A 20,485-nucleotide genomic window follows, 5' to 3' on the forward strand; every position below is an offset into this window, starting at 1 on the left:
TTTTCTCTCCGGCAGGTCTCCGACTTGTCTGGGAGAGAGAAAGCCCTTTCTGCATAATTTAACGGATCTCTTCCCTCTCAGTCTCAATCTGTCTTTCTCTGCTGCTTCATGGTGGGTGCTGTAGCCCAGGTTCAACAGCTTGAATGTTTTGTCACAAGATATTAAAACATTTTATATTCCATGGTGACAATCTGAATACAGCTAAATTCCCATTTGAACATAATACTCTAATATTTCGTATCAAACAAGCCAGAGACAATTACAGGTACGTAAAAACAGGAGCAAGATGCACTTCAGCAAGACGACAGTATTCAGGACTGAGTCTGAGCATAATAAAATAGTGCTTACATCGTGGTCAATTATACAACAACAATGTTGGCTCCATCAAAAAATACATTTCAACCAGTTAGCCACACATTGTATGATGCTATTCTAGACAAGACATCAACAGAGCAATATCCTTAATGTTTGTCTGTTGTCTCCGGCCTTGATCCCTCTGGAATTGAATCCATGACAAACGGTTTGGGAAAATGTTACATGGCAGGGCCTTTCACAAAGTAGGACAAAACAAGCATGCTCGTCTTTTGTGAACAAAGCCTGAGAAGAGTGTCTGACACTCCACTGTAGCAGTGATATGGCTATTGCTGTAGACTAGATGGTGCTGGTGAGTACTGCAGCTGGAAGTCAGCCATAAGGAGCCTCCATCTGTCTGCTGGAGAAACCACCCAGCATGACAACAGAAAGTGTCAAAACACCCACGTTAACGGCTGCTTATAGGATTAAAGTCATGTCTTCATCAGGTGTCAAAGACTCGTCCACGGTCCCCAAAGTAGTCGTCTGACAAAGATCCAGCTAAAGTGTAAAAAATATCCAGTGAAATTGTATAGATATGAACTAAAGGCAACTGGAACAAAACAGTACAGTATGAAGATAGGCAGAAACTGCTTCTCCAATAGAAGTCCCCAATCACGCTTGTAGGCGATGTCATGGCGACGATGGCTAGCTAAGCTCATGCGTAGAAACACGCCATTGGGTCAAACGTCTCGTGTCAAACTGAGCATGAAAAGGCTGTCAAATCAAAGGCAGTCCTTCAATATAAAATTGCTTTTGACGAAAACGTTAACGTGTGAGTTTGTCACTATGTACAACAAAACGGGGTTGGAGTGTTCAACTACTTAAGACATTGGCTGGAGTCTAGGTTATGCCTTTAGATTTTGAGAAAATTAACAAATAAGGAAGAATTCTTCACTTTACTCATTGACTTCTCAAAGCCCAAACCCCAGTCTGGTCTGTTTTGCAAGAGTTCCTGGAAGTCTCTCGGTATTGCGCCTCTGGGTTTAGAAACTCTGTGACTGTAATTTCAGTTTACACCTGAATTTAGTGAATTGATATTGAATTGACCCAAACCTGGTATGTGTTCTCCATTCTATAGTTTTGACAGGCATACATATATATATATAGTTGGTGTCCTTATAGAATGTGCAATATGCAAATGACAGTCAGTCTGAGGGCTCTATTCACTGGTGACACTTTATGCTCTGACTGTGAGCCTGTCAGATACAGCAGTTAGGAAAACAGTGGCCCCTGCTGGCAAAACCCCTGACATGACAGCAGCCTGGCAGCGCTACAAGACTCCCAACCCTAAACAACTATTCATCTATTGTACAGTTAATCCACAGTCCCACACACATGCATCGTCATGTTATACATGTTTGCTAATATGTCAATCAAACTAATATACTGTATCCCAGCCAGCATGATAAACTAGCTGTCTGAGGGTTTTGTGTATACAGTGCTTCTATCCAAACCAGACTCATGATCAAGCATCCCTAACTAACAGCTCCCTTGTGTTCATAAATGACGATAGAATAGCACACAACTCCACCAAGGAATGTGTGAGTGTATAGGACTTTAGATAGATAGTCCAATAGGTCTAAAGCATTGCATTACAAACTGGCAGAGAGCACCAAAACAACAATTACTTGGACACAGATACAGTGCCTTCATAAAGTATTCACACCACTTGCCTTTTTCCACATTTTGTGTTACAGCCTGAATTAGATTTGTTTTGTCACTGGCCTACACACAATACCCCATGATGTCAATGTGGAATTATGTTTAGTTTATTTTTTCACAAATTAACTGAAAATGAAAGCTGAAATGTCTTGAGTAAATAAGTAGTCAACTCTTTTGTTATGGCAAGCCAAAATAAGTTTGCTCAAATAATAGTGTCAATTTGGTTAGTATTGTGGAGTAACAATGTTGTTGATCCATCCTCAGGTTTCTCCGATCACAGCCATTAAACTCTGTAACTATTTTAAAGTCACCTTTGGCCTCAGGGTGAAATCCCTGAGTCGTTCCTCTCCGGCAACTGAGTTAGGAAGGAAGCCTGTATCTTTGTAGTGACTTGGTGTATTGATACACCATCCAAAGTGTAATAACTTCACCATGCTCAAAGGGATATTTTATTTTTTCATCTACCAATAGGTAACCTTATTTGCTGGGCATTGGAGAACCTCCCTGTTCTTTGTGGTTATATCTGTGTTTGGAATTCACTGCTTGACTGATGGACCTTACAGATAATTGTAAACAGAGTGAAAAGAAGGAAGCCTGTACAGAATACAAATATTCCAAAACATACATCCTGTTTGCAAAAAGGCACTAAAGTAATACTGCAAAACATGTGGCAAAGAAATTCACTTTTTGTCCTGAATAAAAAGTGTTAGGTCTGTGGCAAATTCAATAAAGCAGAGTACCACTCTCCATATTTTCAAGCATAGTGGTGGCTGCATCATGTTATGGGTAGGTTTGTAAGGACTGGGGAGTTTCAGGATAAACAAAACAGAATGGAGCTAAAACACAGGCAAAAATCATAGAGGAAAACCTGGTTTCCACCAGACACCGGGAGATTAATTTACCTTCCAGCAGGACAATAACCTAAAATACAAGGCCAAATCTACACTGAAGTTGCTTACCAAGAAGACATTGAATGTTCCTGAGTGCACTAGTTACAATTTACTTAAATCTGCTTGAAAAATTAAGACCTGGAAATGGTTGTCTAGCAATGATTAATAACCAATTTGACCGAGCTTAGAGAATTTTGAAAACAATGAGCAAAAGAGATTTACCCAGAAAGACACACAAATTTAAATCGCAACCAAAGGTGATCGTAAAATGTATTGACTCAGGATGTTGAATAGTTATCTAATCAAGAGGGTTTTATTTTTCATTAATCTTTTACAACCGTTTGAATTTTTCTTCAACTTTGACAGGGCATTTTGTATAAATCGGTGACAAAAACTGACAATTAAATCCATTAATCCCACTTTGTAAGAACAATCTGTGGAAAACGTCAAGGGGTGTGAATACTTTTAGAAGTCACTATGAGCAATGAAAACAGGGCCAATTCCTCTTAATTGTTTTGTCTTTATTACACATTAAATAGGAGTGGTGAGATTCATGGCAACAAAAAAAAGACAGATTTGGGATCAGATCACCACTCTACACAGTGACCAAAGAGAGCTCTCTATGGATGTGTTCAACCGTGGTCATTCATTCACTCCCCTAGACCTGGACCCAGTCACTCTCCCAAGTCCCATCATACACAAAAGAGATAGTACTGAAAACTCCATTAAAGCAACATTCATTTAGACACACCAAAGAAATGAAGCACAATTTACAAAATGTGCACCTTTCAGTATAACAACTATACAAAAAGGTTGTTAAAATACAATCCAGGTATAAATGCTACTTCTTTTTCAGAAATCAGCAGTTGGCACGCAAAATAAAAGGGAGGGGGAACATTTTGGTAGAATGACTTTTTGTGATACAGTATTGTTAACAAAATGGCGTCCCATAATCAAAAATGTGCTAACAGTTCATATCTAACATTAGGAACAAGGAGGTAATAAAATTGGGCCAAAAAAGCATAAATCCTAAATAAATGTATTGTATATTATGTTTCACTTTAGAATCTCATTCCTCTCAAACAGCAGAGTTTGTAGCAGTTGAACAGACGTGGCAAAGAAGCCTAATGCAGTCTGGGCTCACATGTATCCCGCGGCTATCTGACTGAAGCACTCGATGCAAGCACAAAAGGCAATGTGTAAGAAGCCTCAAGGTAAAACCCTGGTTTTAAGGTTGTGAAATAACGCTGAAAAAACAACTTTTCCGTGTTTTTATAAATTAACACTTTTTTCCCCTCTAAAAATGAATTTAATGGTAATTGCCTCATTTACAGACATCAGCTCCAGTTACATCACAAGGAAGCAACAACCTTTGTAAGGAATACATTTGACAAAGACTATTGGACTGGACCAGTCATTTCACTTGAAACACAGCCCAGCAAAACCCACTCAACACCTTCCCACCCAAGCTCTAACCCAAAAAATCTAACTTCACGAGGAAGAATGAGAAATTTATATGAACAATACATTTTTGAACACTCTTTGCATGACAACGATTCTACGGGGGTGCATCTTTTGTAGAAGTAAAACAAAACAAAAAATAGAGAAAGGAAGATCTGTAGTAGGACAAAAAACAAAAAAAGGCCTTTAAGATTTTCTTTGCCTAATCTAGCCAATCCAAAAATAGGAAAGTACGTTTATGGCAGCAATAAGTACAGAGGCTTGGGGAAATGTGCAAGGCATATTCTGTTAGAATCTGACGGGGTATCTTATGTCTCGCATCTGAATACAGTAACTCACTATTCTTTAAGACAGTTCACCTGAATAACACATATACATCATTAGATTACTTGGTTTAAAGTTTAGGCTTAATTTAGGCCTGCTACTTGTTTGCACTCAAAACAAATTTGGATGTTACGCTGTAACAAGGAAGCCCCAATCTTGATTTACTGATTGATTAACTAAGAGGTAAAAATGTGTTACTTCAGTAAAATCACTTGAATGGGAAAGGTTTGTCTTTCAAAAACACAGAACACGACACAAAATACACCAATCCTGAGGAGATGAGGGGAATTTCATCACGCAAACAAGATCTCTTGATGAACAATTAACTCAACTTTTAAAACGTTCATGATAAAACTACAGGAGACACTGGATTGTGTAGAGGCGTTTGTATAAGCAATATGCGGTGCCACTGAGCAACACAACATGAGCTGCATGTCCTCTTCAACACTACTGAGAATCTTGCTGTTCTGATACCTATGTAAAAAAAAAAACATTATTTTGCTTCATACCTGCCACCTGGAGCGTTTCAGTTGTTGAAAAGGTTTCCCACCATTTAACAACTGGTTTCTACCCAAAAGATCTGATCAGGTATGGTGAATATAGATTGACTTGAGGCCCGAAACACTATAAAAGCCTATGTGGCCCAACTGGACAGGAGCTCCTCGTTCCTGGCCCTAGTGGCTGTATCAGTATCGTACAGTATTAGTATCACTGTGCCATTCCCCATTGACTAGTAAGAACACATTGCATGCAAAAATGAAAGTCCTGTAGGCAGGAAATCACTACCCCCAAATGACAAAAAAGCATTAACAGATTACAACTTAATTAAAATGGCTAACCAGGACATTTTTTTTAACTAGATACAGTAGTAAAGTTCACATGCATGCTTCAAGTACAGCATGACATTATTTAATCATATCTAGGAGTTTAAAGTCGGAGGATGGGCATTATTACACACAGTGGCCGGGACATTTGGAATTTCCCCCAATCAAGTGTTGGTCCTGCCTCCCAGTTGTTACTCCTTGTCCAATGGAATGGGATTCAACTATTTGGCACCCCTTACTGTTAAGAGCATCTCATGCTCTCCAGCAGAGGGAAAATAAGCTTTTTAGGCTTGCTTTTTCTGTTGTCCAAAATTTCCTACAGTTATGAACTTGGCTGTTGAATAAAGTCCTTTCGTTTTACTGTCTACCATCTCCTAATTGATAATCAACCTATTGGACCAACACTTCTGGGCAACTGGCACTAAACAGAAAGTAAAGCTTATTGGTTTCAAAATAAGAGAAAAGGGCAGAAAAATAGGGTTCATTTCCATATTCAGTATTTTGGGTGCTAAGATAAAGAGGCTAATAATTTAGCGTAATGTACAAAAATGTATTACTTGAACTGTTTTAACACATTTTTTTTTGTCTATCTTGAAAAGGGGGCTGGTCATTATTCACATGAGTATACACTTTGTCTTGGACTTCTTTTTCTTCTTCTTGCCCTCCTTGCTCATCTTCTCCTTGTGTTTTCGGATTTCCCGCACTAATGTGTAAAATGCATCATCGACACCCTGGGGAAAAGAAAAGAAAAGTTAAAGGTTTGTTTTGAAAGCTCTTCTCAAAAACCCTTATGTTCTCATCTGTGACTAACATGAAAGCTTGGCCAGATGCAAATGTCTGAAATGGCACCCCTATTCCCCAATATATTGCACTACTTTTGACTATATAGAGAATAGGGTGACAATTTCAGTGTACACGCCTAGTACGTAGACTAACATGCGTTACAAATGTGCTCATTGCATATTGATTCGTTGGTAGGTGGATTTGTGGCATGAGCTGGCCCAGCAGACAACAGCAAGGACAATAGCTACATTAATGATGCCAAAGAGAAGCAGGGACCAGAAATAACCAGGTCTTTGTCATTCACTGAGCACAACATTGTCACCTATTGTATCAGAGGAAACCAAAGTCATTTCAGATTGTGAGATAGAAAGAACAAGACAGCGAAAGAGAGAAAGACAGAAACAAAGGACGTTATGTGTGACATCAATGCACACAGTTGCCCCAGGACTTCAGTGGAACATCTCCGTGCTGTCCTCTTAGTAATCACACTTCCTTAGTCACCATTCCAAGACTTAATTTCGGCCAAGATTACCACAATCGCCATCGGTTACACAGATCCAATCTTACCTGCTCCCTCGTCTCTCACCACTGATTTGTCTCAGTCGAGCAGATTACAAAATTATCATCACCCACGATAGTATAAACATACCCCACACAGAGATACAGATACCACAGGAGGAGAAACTAAGATGGACGCCTGGTTTCAAGGAGACCCCACAGCAGATCCCAGGAGGTTAGCTTAAATAGGGATGAATCCCACCCACCAAGCAGCAAACATTACCACTTTCCCTGCTCGGTATCACACGGACGACACCCTCCCACACACCACAAATACACACCTGACGGACGTGAGGGAGGGAGCGCGGATGATACACACTTACCCCTTTCACATCACAACACACTTTTTAAGCTTGACGCAGCGCGGGGTCTTTTCTTCCTTGCTGAGCTTTTTCAGCCGGTACAGCCTGATCTCCCGTACCAGACTGTAAAAGGCATCCTCCACTCTCTGCAGTGCGAAACACAGCTCTCCTCAGTTAGGGGATAAAGGGACACTGTTGACCCCTCAGTGTTCGGGGATAAAGGGACACTACGTGGACTGTGTTTCCTCACAGTGTTTGAAAACATTAGGAACACCTGCTCTTTCCATGACAGACTAACCAGGTGAACACAGGTGAAATCGATGATCCCTTATTGATGTCGCTTGTTAAATGCACTTCAAAAATCAGTGTAGATGAAGGGTAGGAGATAGCTTAAAAATACTTATTTAACCTTTGAGACAATTGAGACATGGATTGTCTATGTGTGCCATTCAGATGGTGAATGAGCAAGACAAATGTTTTAAGTGCCTTTGAACAGGGTATGGTAGTATGTGCCAGGCGCACCGGTTTGAGTGTGTCAAGAACTGCAATGCAATGCTGCTGGGGTTCACACTCAACAGTATTCTGTGTGTATCAAGAATGGTCCACCACCCAAACTGTGGAAAAAAAGCATTGGAGTCAACATGAGCCAGCATCCCTGTGGAACGCTTGACAACTTGTAGAGTCCATGCCCTGTGATCCTAATGTTTTGTACACTCAGTGTATTGACATTCTATGTCAACTAAGCCTACATTTAGCTGTGTATAGGGCTGATGTATAAATCGGAGGATGCATTTTTTTTTATACAGTTTAAAACAATGACTAATTTAACCTCACAGGGGAATGACAGGTACAAACGTGTGTGTATTATTTGTGATTTCAGTACAAGAGCAACACCAGGAAGCCGGGCGATTCAACCATCGGAGGAGTGAGCTGGAAGAGACCAATCAGCGGCCCCAGAAGGAGTTGTGATTGGACCGATGCAAAAAGAGCAGACGATTCACCGACTGACAAATCGCCACATACATCACAGCACCAGCCAGACACGCACCACTGAAGCCAAGCCAGCAGCCACATAGTCAAACAGACAATAGTGCACCAGACAGCACACAATAATTTCCCACTGTCCATTAAGCATGATTATCACACCACCACAAAACAATTACCGACAATTTCCCCTCTGTCGTGACGATTCAGTGACAAAGATTGACTGATTTGTTGATTAAAACAATGCCAGATCGATTATGGAGTCTCTAACGGTGAAAGAAAGACACATTTCCATGACAGAGGAGCATGCACGGACACAGCAATTCATAAATCAAGAATTCAATTAAGCAAAGGGACTTTAATTATGTACAGTACATTACCCGATACGTTTCCAAGCACCATTTAGAAACAGAGCACATATAACCATTGATACCAACGCAAATCAAAAAGCCGGCTCGGGAGTCAAAAGAGGACCACAGCATTTTGTGAGATTGAAGTGGCCATGATTGTAAAATGCCATCGCAAGGACACCTGACACAGCTGGTAAGAAGTAATCTTGCTACAATAAAGAAAATTGATCTGTGGAGAAAATGGTTGAATGGCTGCTGTGTTCACGCCAGCAAATACCCTCGAAGCATCAAGCTACAAGGGCTCGATTTACTAAGGTGCAAAGTTACACCCGGTGCAAAGTTAGGACCGTTTTTTTTCTCTCCCCCAAGATGAAATGGAACAAACATTTTAAATAAAAGGTTGTGAGACATTAAGGTGAAGCGCACATTTCAGCTTATTAAAAGTTATCCCACATAAAAAATTAAACGAGTAAACTTTTCACCTGTTTTAGTAATCTGTCTTTAACTAGATATGGAGTAAAGCTAATGTAGCCGTGAAATGCAGACTGAATTCAGTCTGGATTTCCAGGCTAGCCAATAGCCGTCATGTTAAAAACCAAGGTCATAGTTGCTGTTTGAGCCATGGCTGTGTCCACACAGCCCACAAGAGCTTGTTGTCTCCGTCCCTCACCTGTCTGGTTTTGGCCGAGGTCTCGATGAAGGGGATGCCATAGCTGCGCGCCAAGTCCTGAGCCTGTTTGGTGTCCACCGTCCGGGACGGCAGGTCACACTTGTTTCCCACCAGCACCATGGGCACGTCTTCCGAGTCTTTCACCCGCTTGATCTGCTCTCTGGTGAACAAAGATGACAGGGAAGGCAAGGGTTAAATACCAGTGAAATGCTTTGGTTATCCAAAGTATGGAATGGACTCCTTTTTGAGGTTATTGATTTCACACACAACCTGGTTAAAGGGTTGGTGAAAGAGTGGATGTTGGCTTTGACACCGTTGACAGGATATGGTTGGCACAACTGTGTCTGCTTGGAAACAGATACAACTACAGTCCACTGGTTTAACTATAGTCCGGCTTACCGCCGTCAGTGCAATCGGCAGTAGAACTTCAGATGTTGTGGCAGAACCTAGCTCACCTATAGTGGTGGATGTCCTCGAAGGACTTTGTGTTGTTGATGGCAAAGACACAGAGGAAGCCCTCCCCTGTCCTCATGTACTGGTCCCTCATGGCGCTGTACTCCTCCTGACCTGCAGTGTCCAGGATGTCCAGCAGACACGTCTCCCCGTCAATCACCACCTGCTTCCTGTATGAGTCCTGAAGGAGGGAGCAAGAAAGAGAGAGATGGATGGTTCAGGACTGGACACCTATGAGCACATATTCATAGGTGTCCAGTCTACCCGACTAGGGCTCTGGAATCCTCTATGTAACTATATGGTCATAGAATGCTCATCTGACAAAGTTCCAAAGGAAATACAACAGTATTGGAATTAAAGAGAATGGATGGGATGACCAGGTAAGTGAGACTATATGTGCACTAGGGAAGAAATGCATTCAGTATTCAAGCAGTCATAAATTGATTAGCTTTCAGAGTAATAATTTCAGACATGTCAAACTTCATCACGTAGCCACCTACAAATGTTAAACTAACTGAATGACACCATGTTGCGGATATTATATTCATACATTCAAATAACAGAATCAGGAGCACATTTTTACTTGCATTTGCACACAATTTCTTTGCATATTCTGATTGCAGTTACTTTTCACGCAGCTCTGAGCAGTCCTCTGTGCAGGCGGAGCAGCAGCCACAAACATTGTACACAACTTTTTTTTCAAAGGAACTTTTCTTCCTGACTCCCAGGCATGCCTTGTAGTAAAAGACACGTGGTTGTACTGAAACAACTTTTTACCTCGATGGTGGGGTCATATTCATCCACAAAGTGATTCTGGATGAGCTGGATGGTGAGCGCGCTCTTGCCCACACCTCCTGCCCCCACCACCACCAGCTTGTATTCGGTCATCGTTCACCTGTGGGACAGAAGACACAGGAATACAGTCAGTGAATATAAAAATAAACATTTCATGAGCTCCACACCAACTATCGACTCAACAAGAAAGTCACATATATAGGGTTGCAGAATTCCAGTATCCTTCCAAAAATGCCCATGTTTTCCAGTTGGAGGATTCCTAGAATCAGGAAACTGGGAGGTAAATCCACCAACAGGGAATTCTCCACCTGGGATTTATTTTTGCCACACACACACACACACGGAATAAAGCTGATATTAACTATTTCTTCACAGCCATCTGGTCAAGTTGTATTCATTCCTTATCAGTTAAGCTACTCTAAAGTGCTTGTGTGCACAGAGCCCGCCAAATGCAAAATTAGATTTTGTCCCGATTGTCTCCACATTGCCATTCATTTGCAACAATGACCATCCTGTGTGTCTAGAGCTGCAGGGAATGCATACAATCACAGATCTCTGTGGATACAGGAATGTTTACATTCTATTCAATTTCATCCTGCGATGTCAGAGAAAATGGAACGAGAAGACCTAATGTCCTCTACTATTTTATCATAACATAGTTTAAAATGGGCTTATCAACAAGAAGGAGAAGATATGGAAGACCATGAAAGTGATTTTTGGAATTCTGCAAAGGTAGGGTAATTTACGCAGACTATTACATTGATATTGTAGGACACAAGCAAGGTTCTCGCACATAAAATGATGACTTATCATTAATTAACATCGTTTGAACAGAATTTACTGTTACAATTCCCTCAAACATCATCCCCATAAATGTTGCTCGTAAATCTTCCTGTATCACGAACTGTAACACAAATTCAATGGTCAGTTGTGAGTAACAGCTATACAATGGGATCTGGCAGTAGACACACATGACGTTACTTTACGACCCCAGAAGTATCAAGCAACAGGGAGGCACACACTGCTATCCAGACAGTTATGTTTCAAAATGTTTTTTTAAAACACTTGTTCTCAGTTGAGGCTGACATTTAACTCAATGAGTAGCATCTCAAAATACAAAAGGAAATAGAATCACCAAATCACCTAGTAATTTCTGATTTAAAAAAAAACATACCAACAAAATAGACTGTCCAATCGATGATACGAATCATGGATGCTATATTAGACAATCAGTGCTGAACACAACACGACCGTACAGTATGTCAACAACACTGTACATTATGTCCGATACCCAGCACCTATGATCCAGATGAGAGCTAGGAGCTGAGCACTGGTACCTTTGGTTATGGAATTGCATTATTATCTAATGAAAAATCGTTGTCCACATTAAAAATGTTCCTCGGCCAATACCACAAACAAGTAACAGAATTGATACTCGGACATCTTACTTTAAAATCTATCAACAAAAACCATTGATTTCAAAAGTTGAAGAAACCATACAGCTTCTATGCACAAGGACTACTTTACAATTTACACAGAGCATTTCACAAAAACATTTACTGGAAGAACTGTGTAGATGCAAAGTTTGGTACCAGAATTACGATATAATAATTTCCCTGTTTATTTTTATGTGATGATGTTTTCCAAAAAGATAAATATCTTCCACGTAATTAAGATTCAAATATGTCCGTAGAAAGAGTGGGGTGTCAGCTATGACATGATACAATATGTTACAGTTAGGGTAACGGAATAACATCATGGGTCCCTGATCTGTACTATACAGAAATGCATAATGTATATGATTGTCATTCTCTTCATGGTGATGTATCCTGAATATGTACACAAAAAGGTAGAAATATGCAAAATCATCCTTTCATATCCTGGCTCTTATTGTAATGAGCTCCGCCCCCAAAACAAGACCAAATTTGGTTGAAATCAGACCGGACCAAATCTGAACAAATCATCGACATCCGAAATTGTGAAACGTAGACATCACAGTACAGCACAGAAGAAGAGCACAGTACAGGACATCACAGTAGAGTTCAGTACAGTACATTAATTCTACAGTATGTACTCTACTTTTCTTCACTATACTGTGCAATCTTGTGAAACAGAAGTTTATGATTGGTTCAGATTTGGTCCGTTCACAAATCATGGACGTCTATGTTTGTACCAAATCAAGGCCAGTCAGAAACCAAAAAACAAACTGTGGACATTCAAATCAAGGCCAGGGCGGACTGACCAAATTTAAACTACGTTTCAAAGTCCATGGATGTCCGGTGTCAGTCTGCGTGGATACTAGTTACAATAAATGGAAAGAGGGGGCTCATGGGTATCGATCAGTAAGAGCCGGGAGAAGTAACCTACTGATTCAAGGGGTTCTTAATTTGTACTTTTTTCTACATTGTAGAATAATAGTGAAGACATCAAAACTATGAAATAACAGATATGGAATCATGAATTAACAACAAAAAAAAAGTGTTAATTAAAAATATATTTATAATTTGAGACTCTTCAAAGTTGCCACCCTTTGCCTTGACGACAGCTTTGCACACTCTTTGCATTCTCTCAACCGGCTACATGAGGGTCAGTCAATGTAGAAAATGTCAAGAAAACTGAAAGTTTCTTCAAGAGCAGTCACAAAAACCATCAAGGCTATGATGAAAGTGGCTCTCATGAGAACTGCCACAGGAAAGGAAGACCCAGAGTTACCTCTGCTGCAGAGAGTAAGTTCATTAGATTTACCAGCCTCAGAAAATCGGCAATTAACTGAACCTCAGTTTGCCGCCCAAATAAATGCTTCACAGAGTTCAAGTAACAGACATCAACTGTTCGGAGGAGACTGCATGAAATCAGGCCTTCATGGTCAAATTACTGCAAAGAAAACACCACTAAAGGACACCAATAAGAAAAAGACACTTGCTTGGGCCAAGAAACATGAGCAATGGACATTAGACCGGTGGAAATCTGTCCTTTGGTCTGAGGAGTCCAAATTTGAGATTTCTGTTTTCCAACCGAAGTGTCTTTGTGAGACATAGAGTAGGTGAACTGATATTCTCAACATGTGCGGTTCCCACCGTGAAGCATGGAGGAGGTGGTGTGATGGTGCTTTGCTGGTGACACTGTCAGTGATTTATTTAGAAATCAAGGCACAATTAATCAGCTTGGCTACTACAGCATTCTGCAGTGACACGCCATCCCATCTGGTTTGCGCTTAGTGGGACTATCATTTGTTTTCAACAGGACAATGAAAAATTAAGAAAAACCCTTGAATGAGTAGGTGTGTCCAAACTTTAGACTGATACTATATAAGGCAGAGGATGACTATTTGAAGAATCTCAAATATAAAATAATATATTTTGATTAACAATTTTTTTGGTTACTACATGATTCCATAGGTGTTATTTCATAGTTTTGATGTCTTCACTATTATTTTACAATGTAGAAAATATTTCAAATAAAGAAAAACCCTGGAATGAGTAGGTGTTCTAAACTTTTGTCCGGTAGTGTATGAGGGCGAGCGAGCGAGGGCTTGTTCAGACTGTTTTCACCCTCTCGCTTTGACCAGAAAGAGAAAAAAAAACAGTATGCCAGAACATAACAGTATGCCGGTGGAAGGGAGGACAGTAGCACAACTGTGGTTTGTGACTACTATGATTTCACATTGTAGCCAATTCAATTGCAGTGAACTCTGTTACAGATTTCTGTAAATTTGTACAGATTTGCCATCAGAATTACAAGTTTTAATCACTTAATTCATAAACATTGATTTCAGTAAAAACCCTAACTCATTGGTTGGTCTACCTTTACTTGTTACTTCTGTGAACTTTCATTATCTTCCCTCCTATTGAAGGAGAGAAATTAGAAAATATAGATGGGTTTTTTGGTAATGGAATTACGAGGCACTGTTTCTTAAACTTAATGGCAAATAATTTCTCCATTACTAAATATACAGTTGAATTCGGAAGTTTACATACACTTAGGTTGGAGTCATTAAAACTCGTTTTTCAACCACTCCACAGATTTCTTGTTAACAAACTATAGTTTTGGCAAGTCCGTTAGGACATCTACTTGGTGCATGACACAAGTAATTTTTCCAACAATTGTTTACAGAGATTATTTCACTTATAATTTTATACTTATAAACATATAATATAATTCACAGTTCCAGTGGGTCAGAAGTTTACATACACTAAGTTGACTGTGCCTTTAAACAGCTTGGAGAATTCCAGAAAATTGTGTCATGGCTTTAGAAGCTTCTGATAGGCTAACTGACAAAAATTTGATGGATCACCTGTGGATGTATTTAAAGGCCTACCTTCAAACGCAGTGCCTCTTTGCTTGACATCATGAGAAAAATCAAAAGAAATCAGCCAAAACCTTAGAAAAACAAATGTAGACCTCCACAAGTCTGGTTCATCCTTGGGAGCAATTTCCAAACACCTGAAGGTACCACGTTCATCTGTACAAACAATAACACTCAAGTATAAACACCTTGAGACCACACAGCCATCATACCGCTCAGGAAGGAGAAGCGTTCTGTCTCCTAGAGATGAACGTACTTTGGTGCGAAAAGTGCAAATCAATCCCAGAACAGCACAGGACCTTGTGAAGATGCTGGAGGAAACGGGTACAAAAGTATCTATATTCACAGTAAAAACGAGTCCTATATTGACATAACCTGAAAGGCCGCTCAACAAGGAAGAAGCCACTGTTCCAAAACCGCCATAAAAAAGACTACGGTTTGTAAACGCACATGGGGACAAAGATCATACTTTTTGGAGAAATGTCCTCTGGTCTGATGAAACAAAAATAGAACTGTTTGGCCATTATGACCAACATTGTTTGGAGGAAAAAGGGGGAGATTTAAAGCCCCAGAACACCATCCCAACCGTGAAGCACGAGGGTGGCAGCATCATGTTGTGGGGGTGCTTTGCTGCAGGAGGGACTGGTGCACTTCACAAAATAGATGGCATCATGAGAAAGGAAAATGATGTGGATATATTGAAGCAACACCAAGACATCAGTCAGGAAGTTGAAGCTTGGTCGCAAATGGGTCTTCCAAATGGACAATGACTGCAAGCATACTTCCAAAGTTGTGGCAAAATGGCTTAAGGACAACAAAGTCAAGGTATTGGAGTGGCCATCACAAAGCCCTGACCTCAACCCTATAGAAAATGTGTGGGCAGAATTCAAAAAGCCTGTGCGAGCAAGGAGGCCTGACTCAGTTACACCAGTTCTGTCAGGAGGAATGTGCCAAAATTCACCCAACTTATTGCGGGAAGCTTGTGGAAGGCTACCCAAAACGTTTGACCCAAGTTAAGCAATTTAAAAGGCAATACTACCAAATACTAATTGACTGCATGTAAACTTCTGACCCGCTGGGAATGTAATGAAAGAAGTAAAAGCTGAAATAAATAATTCTCTCTCTACTATTATTCTGACATTTCAGATTCTTAAAATAAAGTGGTGATCCTAACTGACCTAAGAGAGGGAATTTTTACTCTGATTAAATGTCAGGAATTGGGAAAAGCTGAGTTTAACTGTATTTGGCTAAGGTGTATGTAAACTTCCGACTTCAACTGTAGTGTGGATATTAGTTGGCAGGGGTCTTTACTTCAACAGTATTATGTTTTGATGTATTTCTAATACCTTTTAAGACTTTTTCTGGTAGACGTTTTCTAAAGACCTCTTTTCCATGCGTTTGACCAGAAAATCAAAGCCATTACTTTTGCCTAGTTTTTAAGATGGAAAATGTTTTTTTTTTATTATATATTTTTTTTTTAAATGGGAAAATGTATCCATGCCTTCATTTCCCAAAAATACAGACTCTTCGCTTTCATTTGACACACAATTTGATATGCTCCTCTGAACTTGTTGGAGCTCATGGGTCCTGTTACATGGAAATGACTGCCAGTAAAATCATCAGACAACTCTATACCAGAATATTTGACCTATTCAATTGGTCAGCTTGTCGCATTGTATGTGAGAAAAACATATTCCTCGACTCTCAAAATGCATGCCCAGTCATTGTACAACATTCCTAAAGCAGTCCCGAGAAAACACACCTTAGAAATGGCTGTTTTGGCGGCCACTGTTTAAAGCGGATCGAAGCTTTCTACTTTCTCAACACCACAAAATGTGTGAATTGCACCATTTTAAACCAGAGCTTTTAGCAGCAGCATGGTTTATGCACAATAGTGCTCACTAATGGTGTTGAATGCCTAGAAGAAACTGGGGCTAAATGTAACACGTCAGGTGTAACAGGTGTAACAGCCTACATTATATTCACAGTACATGATCCTTGGCTGAGTTGCAGTGGAATGTTTTTTGGGGACCTTCAAGCCATCAATATGTTGCTAACTAGCAACAAGATCATGTTTTAGAGTGTGTGATCTAGCTAATGATTATCCCACTGGGGTAAATGCAGATGTGCAACCCTATGCTGCATCAGTTGGGCTACAGCAGGTGACAATCCTTATTGCCTAAGGGCACACATGCCTGATAATATGAACAAACATGTTAATGGGTTCATTTCTGGAGGGTGGAAATTATATATGTTTGATGACAGCATCATTTAATTTTCATTCATTTCGGAGTAATGTCCTTTTAAAAATTCACCAGAATTGACCTTCTCACAGTCATTCTACAACAAAAATCATTGTAGGTCCCTCTGTGATCTGTAGTATGCACTGATATGTGCTTTTGACAGTATATATATTGTTTAGGCTAGTATATTATATCAAAGTTAGTGTTTCATCACCTTTTTCAAACTTACCTAAGGTCTACACTCATTTCTGTACTCCCTCGTAAAGGCCTACTATTTCTAGTGTAAATGCCATTATAGGCCTAATCATCATCACCATCATCATCATCAGAAACTATGGCCTACAGTGTGAATAGGATTAATAATGATGAATTGTGATTTAGCATTTCTCCCACTGACCTAAAATTATTGTACAGTAGGCCTAATAACTAGGCAACCATGCTTGCAATGTTGATGCAATATTGTCAACCCATTTCATATCCTTATACTGCAGGAAATAGAAAGCTTGTTCATGATTGGCTAGTCATAACACCTGTACGGTAATTACCAGTCATCAACAAAGTTGACATGCCCAATCAAGCACCTCTCCATTAGTTTTCTGTTTACAAGTTACTGTAAAATACATGCCAATATTGTAGGAAAGTATTGTGAAAGAGTAGACAAATAGCCTATAAAAAACCCACTGTGTCCATTTTGTGCAGCTTGCCTATTGGCATAATCTGATGTTAGACAAACAGCCATTTTCATTGGCCGTCAACCAAGGCCTAATACTAGCTACTATTGGCATGTATTTAGTGTAACTTGGTGAGAAAAAAAAAATGGGGAAAAAAAACTTTACATTTCACCATTCTGTCATAAAGAGCACATGTAAAAAAATATATATATATTCCCATTTTAAGAAGAGATATAAAAGAAAATGACTACAGTGAGTGTCTATTAAGTGCCAAATAAAGTAGCATGGTTGACCGTAACCAATTCACAGACACCAATTAACTACCTTTAGCGCCTAATGACGGTAGTACATGCATCTTCTGGTCGGGGGAGTTTGGTTAGAAGCCCAGACGCTCGTTCTGAACGTTAAAACGCATTGCTCGCGGTACGGTTTTGGAAACATAAGGACCATATTTTTCCTACCAGCGAGAAATAATAACAAAAGGTTACAATTACTACACACCTTTATAGGGTTGATGTTACAGCTCTTGCTTACCGAAAACATAGGTGGCCATCTATGCTAATTAGCTCTCTAGAGTGCCCCGAACACCTGTGAGCGTAACTGTTGGCACGCACAGCATATAGTCTGTGTAAAACTGCTACAGTAACTGCATCTGTTTTATTTGAAAGATTATTTCTCACTGATATAAAAGATAAGGCGCATATCAGCATGATTCTAAAACCGTTTCGCAAGCGATGATTATTGACGTTTCTAAACGTTAAAACAGTAAATTGTAGTTCACATGCAGCCAACCGTGGGCGAAGCGAACTGCTGAAAACCCTACGGATAAGAAGAGTTTGAGAGCTAGGTTGACAACTTCATCTTAAATCAGCCATGAATACTTGTGACAGGGGGGATGGAAGCTTGTTGTACGCAAGCTCCACAAAATGTTTTAAATTGTTCAAACATTTCTAGACTGTCTATCAAGGTAAAAGGGTTGACGTGTTATGCTCGACCTGCTCAGTTTTCCACCACAAAACACCAGAAAAATGCCAGAGTAAAACCAGCTCAGCCGCTATTACACTGATTACATCTTCAATTCTCTTTTGAAAAAAAAATATTTTAAAAAGGAATAGTTTCTCCATATTAACAGTTAACGTAACAGTGTTGACCTTAAAATGTGTGTACCTTATATGAATCACTAATAACAATGTCAAAGCAACAAAATAACTAAACATAATGATGGTGAAATCTTGGTGAAGTGTTTGGGTTAATTGTGTTAATCTTCCTACAAGTCATGATGCATCTAAGGACATGTCAAAATGCTGAAATGTCTTTATTCACATTAAAAATCCAATTTATATAATTGTCCATGTGGTCTATATTAAAAAGGGCACCATTTAATAACAGGCTTTTGAAATTAAATATTTATGCCCAATTTAAAAAAAAAAAAAAAAGTCCAATATCAAAAGGGACGCAAGAGGCACTCATTTCGTGGAAGGACCCAATTATTTAAATAATACCTGTACATGTGAGCTGATGAGTACAACCTTAGATTGGCCTACACCCTAATATTACAACTGTATAAAGTCGAGTTGCCTGTAGCCTACAATTAACTGGAGTAGGTCCACAATTATAGAGAAGCCTAGCATATGCAGATCCCATAATTGTTAGTGAACTAGGATTGTCTTGTGCAAATTTCTTTAGCACAATGGATTGAATGCTATGCGTAAACCCGGTAGAACCTGCAGCATTCATGGGAGAGCGGATGAGTTTGAAGCCGCCATAAATACCGCATAGGTCTGCGCATTAAAGGGCCAGACATTAGGTTAACAATTGGGCGTAGTTTGTATTAACGATACTTTTAGCTGCAATTGCACAGGAAATTATGAAATCATTACAGGCACAACCCTCAAATTAAGATATAGGCGAGAGGACACAATGTCGCCCCGTATCCATTGTGTAAATTGATACAAGTGTAGTGATCTTTCCAATTGTTTTACCTATAGCGTGTGGAGTTCCGCGTCCGAAGTAGCGACCAAATAAGAAGTCAAGCAGATAATCCTCCTTTTTCACACGATCTCTGCATTTCCTACTTTACACTGAAACGGCCGCATTTGTGTAAATGTATATTCTTTTAAAAAAGCAGACAAAAGTAAGGACATTAATCGATTTAACTTTCCATTTGATACAGCGTTTGGCCTGCTACTCTCGATTCAGCTGAGGTTGGCCTGACGCGAATATGGGCGGATACCGGGTGCAGCGTCGTACAGTTTACCCAGAAAGCAAAGCAGGGGATTTCAACTGGTTTCGGTGATATCACTATACTAGTTTGGCAATAAACGTTATAAAGACGCTCACTTGTTCTCCACCCAATTCACTTTTAGTTTACCTTAATATATTGTTCTGGTGGATGCTTGTGTTGGTAGACTGTGTTTTGAAACGTTTTGGGTCGATGTGTTTTTCACAGATAGGACTGTGATATCTGCGCACAAATACATCGATCATTATGACAGTGTGAATTGAATTATTCTATCTAGCATCAATATTTCAAGACCTGTCTCTGGGAATAGATAGCCCTCTTCTTCCCAGTGAAGCGGGTACAACAACGGATGAGGGGGGGACCACTATATATAGGCTCTAAATATAACTGGAATGTACTGTAGGGACGTCATTCCCAAGCAAGGAAATGATTTGGCGATCCCTTTGTCAGTTTTCCTCGGCTTTCACTGGTATACCTTCAGCGCTGAATATGTGCATATAAATAGAAAGTGTGTGTGTGTGTGGGGGGGGTACAGTACAGTAAGCCCTGTGGTAGAATCAAACAGTTAACGTTCGGCTCAGGGAGGCCAAACAAAGAGACGGTAACCAATTCA

General features: G+C 39.8%; 1 protein-coding gene across 2 annotated transcripts; it reads right to left on the bottom strand.

Annotated features, from left to right (window-relative positions):
- Window positions 1-3,412: 3,412 nt before the first annotated feature.
- LOC100170208 (KRas proto-oncogene, GTPase) lies at window positions 3,413-19,911 on the bottom strand. 2 transcript variants are annotated; one of them, XM_021601094.3, is made up of 6 exons: window positions 19,613-19,870; window positions 10,393-10,510; window positions 9,618-9,796; window positions 9,163-9,322; window positions 7,180-7,304; window positions 3,413-6,246 (listed from the first exon to the last, which is right to left on the bottom strand). In XM_021601094.3, exons 2-5 carry the CDS (start codon window positions 10,501-10,503, stop codon window positions 7,185-7,187), a joined length of 570 nt encoding a protein of 189 aa, XP_021456769.1. In that variant the 5' UTR covers window positions 10,504-10,510; window positions 19,613-19,870; the 3' UTR covers window positions 3,413-6,246; window positions 7,180-7,184. The 2 variants fall into 2 exon arrangements, with proteins under 2 accessions (XP_021456769.1, XP_021456777.1); XM_021601102.3 differs by lacking the exon at window positions 7,180-7,304 and having other exon boundaries at window positions 19,613-19,911.
- Window positions 19,912-20,485: the final 574 nt, after the last annotated feature.

This window comes from Oncorhynchus mykiss, chromosome 1 (genome assembly GCF_057628025.1).
Source record: "Oncorhynchus mykiss isolate SJ-2025 chromosome 1, ASM5762802v1, whole genome shotgun sequence".
Classification (NCBI taxonomy): Eukaryota; Metazoa; Chordata; class Actinopteri; order Salmoniformes; family Salmonidae; genus Oncorhynchus; species Oncorhynchus mykiss.

What these genes read in the sequence shown, in the direction of transcription:
- LOC100170208 (XM_021601094.3), bottom strand. Translation starts at nt 10,503, where the DNA reads ATGACCGAATACAAGCTGGTGGTGGTGGGGGCAGGAGGTGTGGGCAAG. An exon ending in AATATGACCCCACCATCGAG is followed by an intron (nt 9,797 to 10,392) that starts GTAAAAAGTTGT and finishes TCCCTCCTTCAG; the next exon opens with GACTCATACAGGAAGCAGGT. An exon ending in GAGGACATCCACCACTATAG is followed by an intron (nt 9,323 to 9,617) that starts GTGAGCTAGGTT and finishes TTTGTTCACCAG; the next exon opens with AGAGCAGATCAAGCGGGTGA.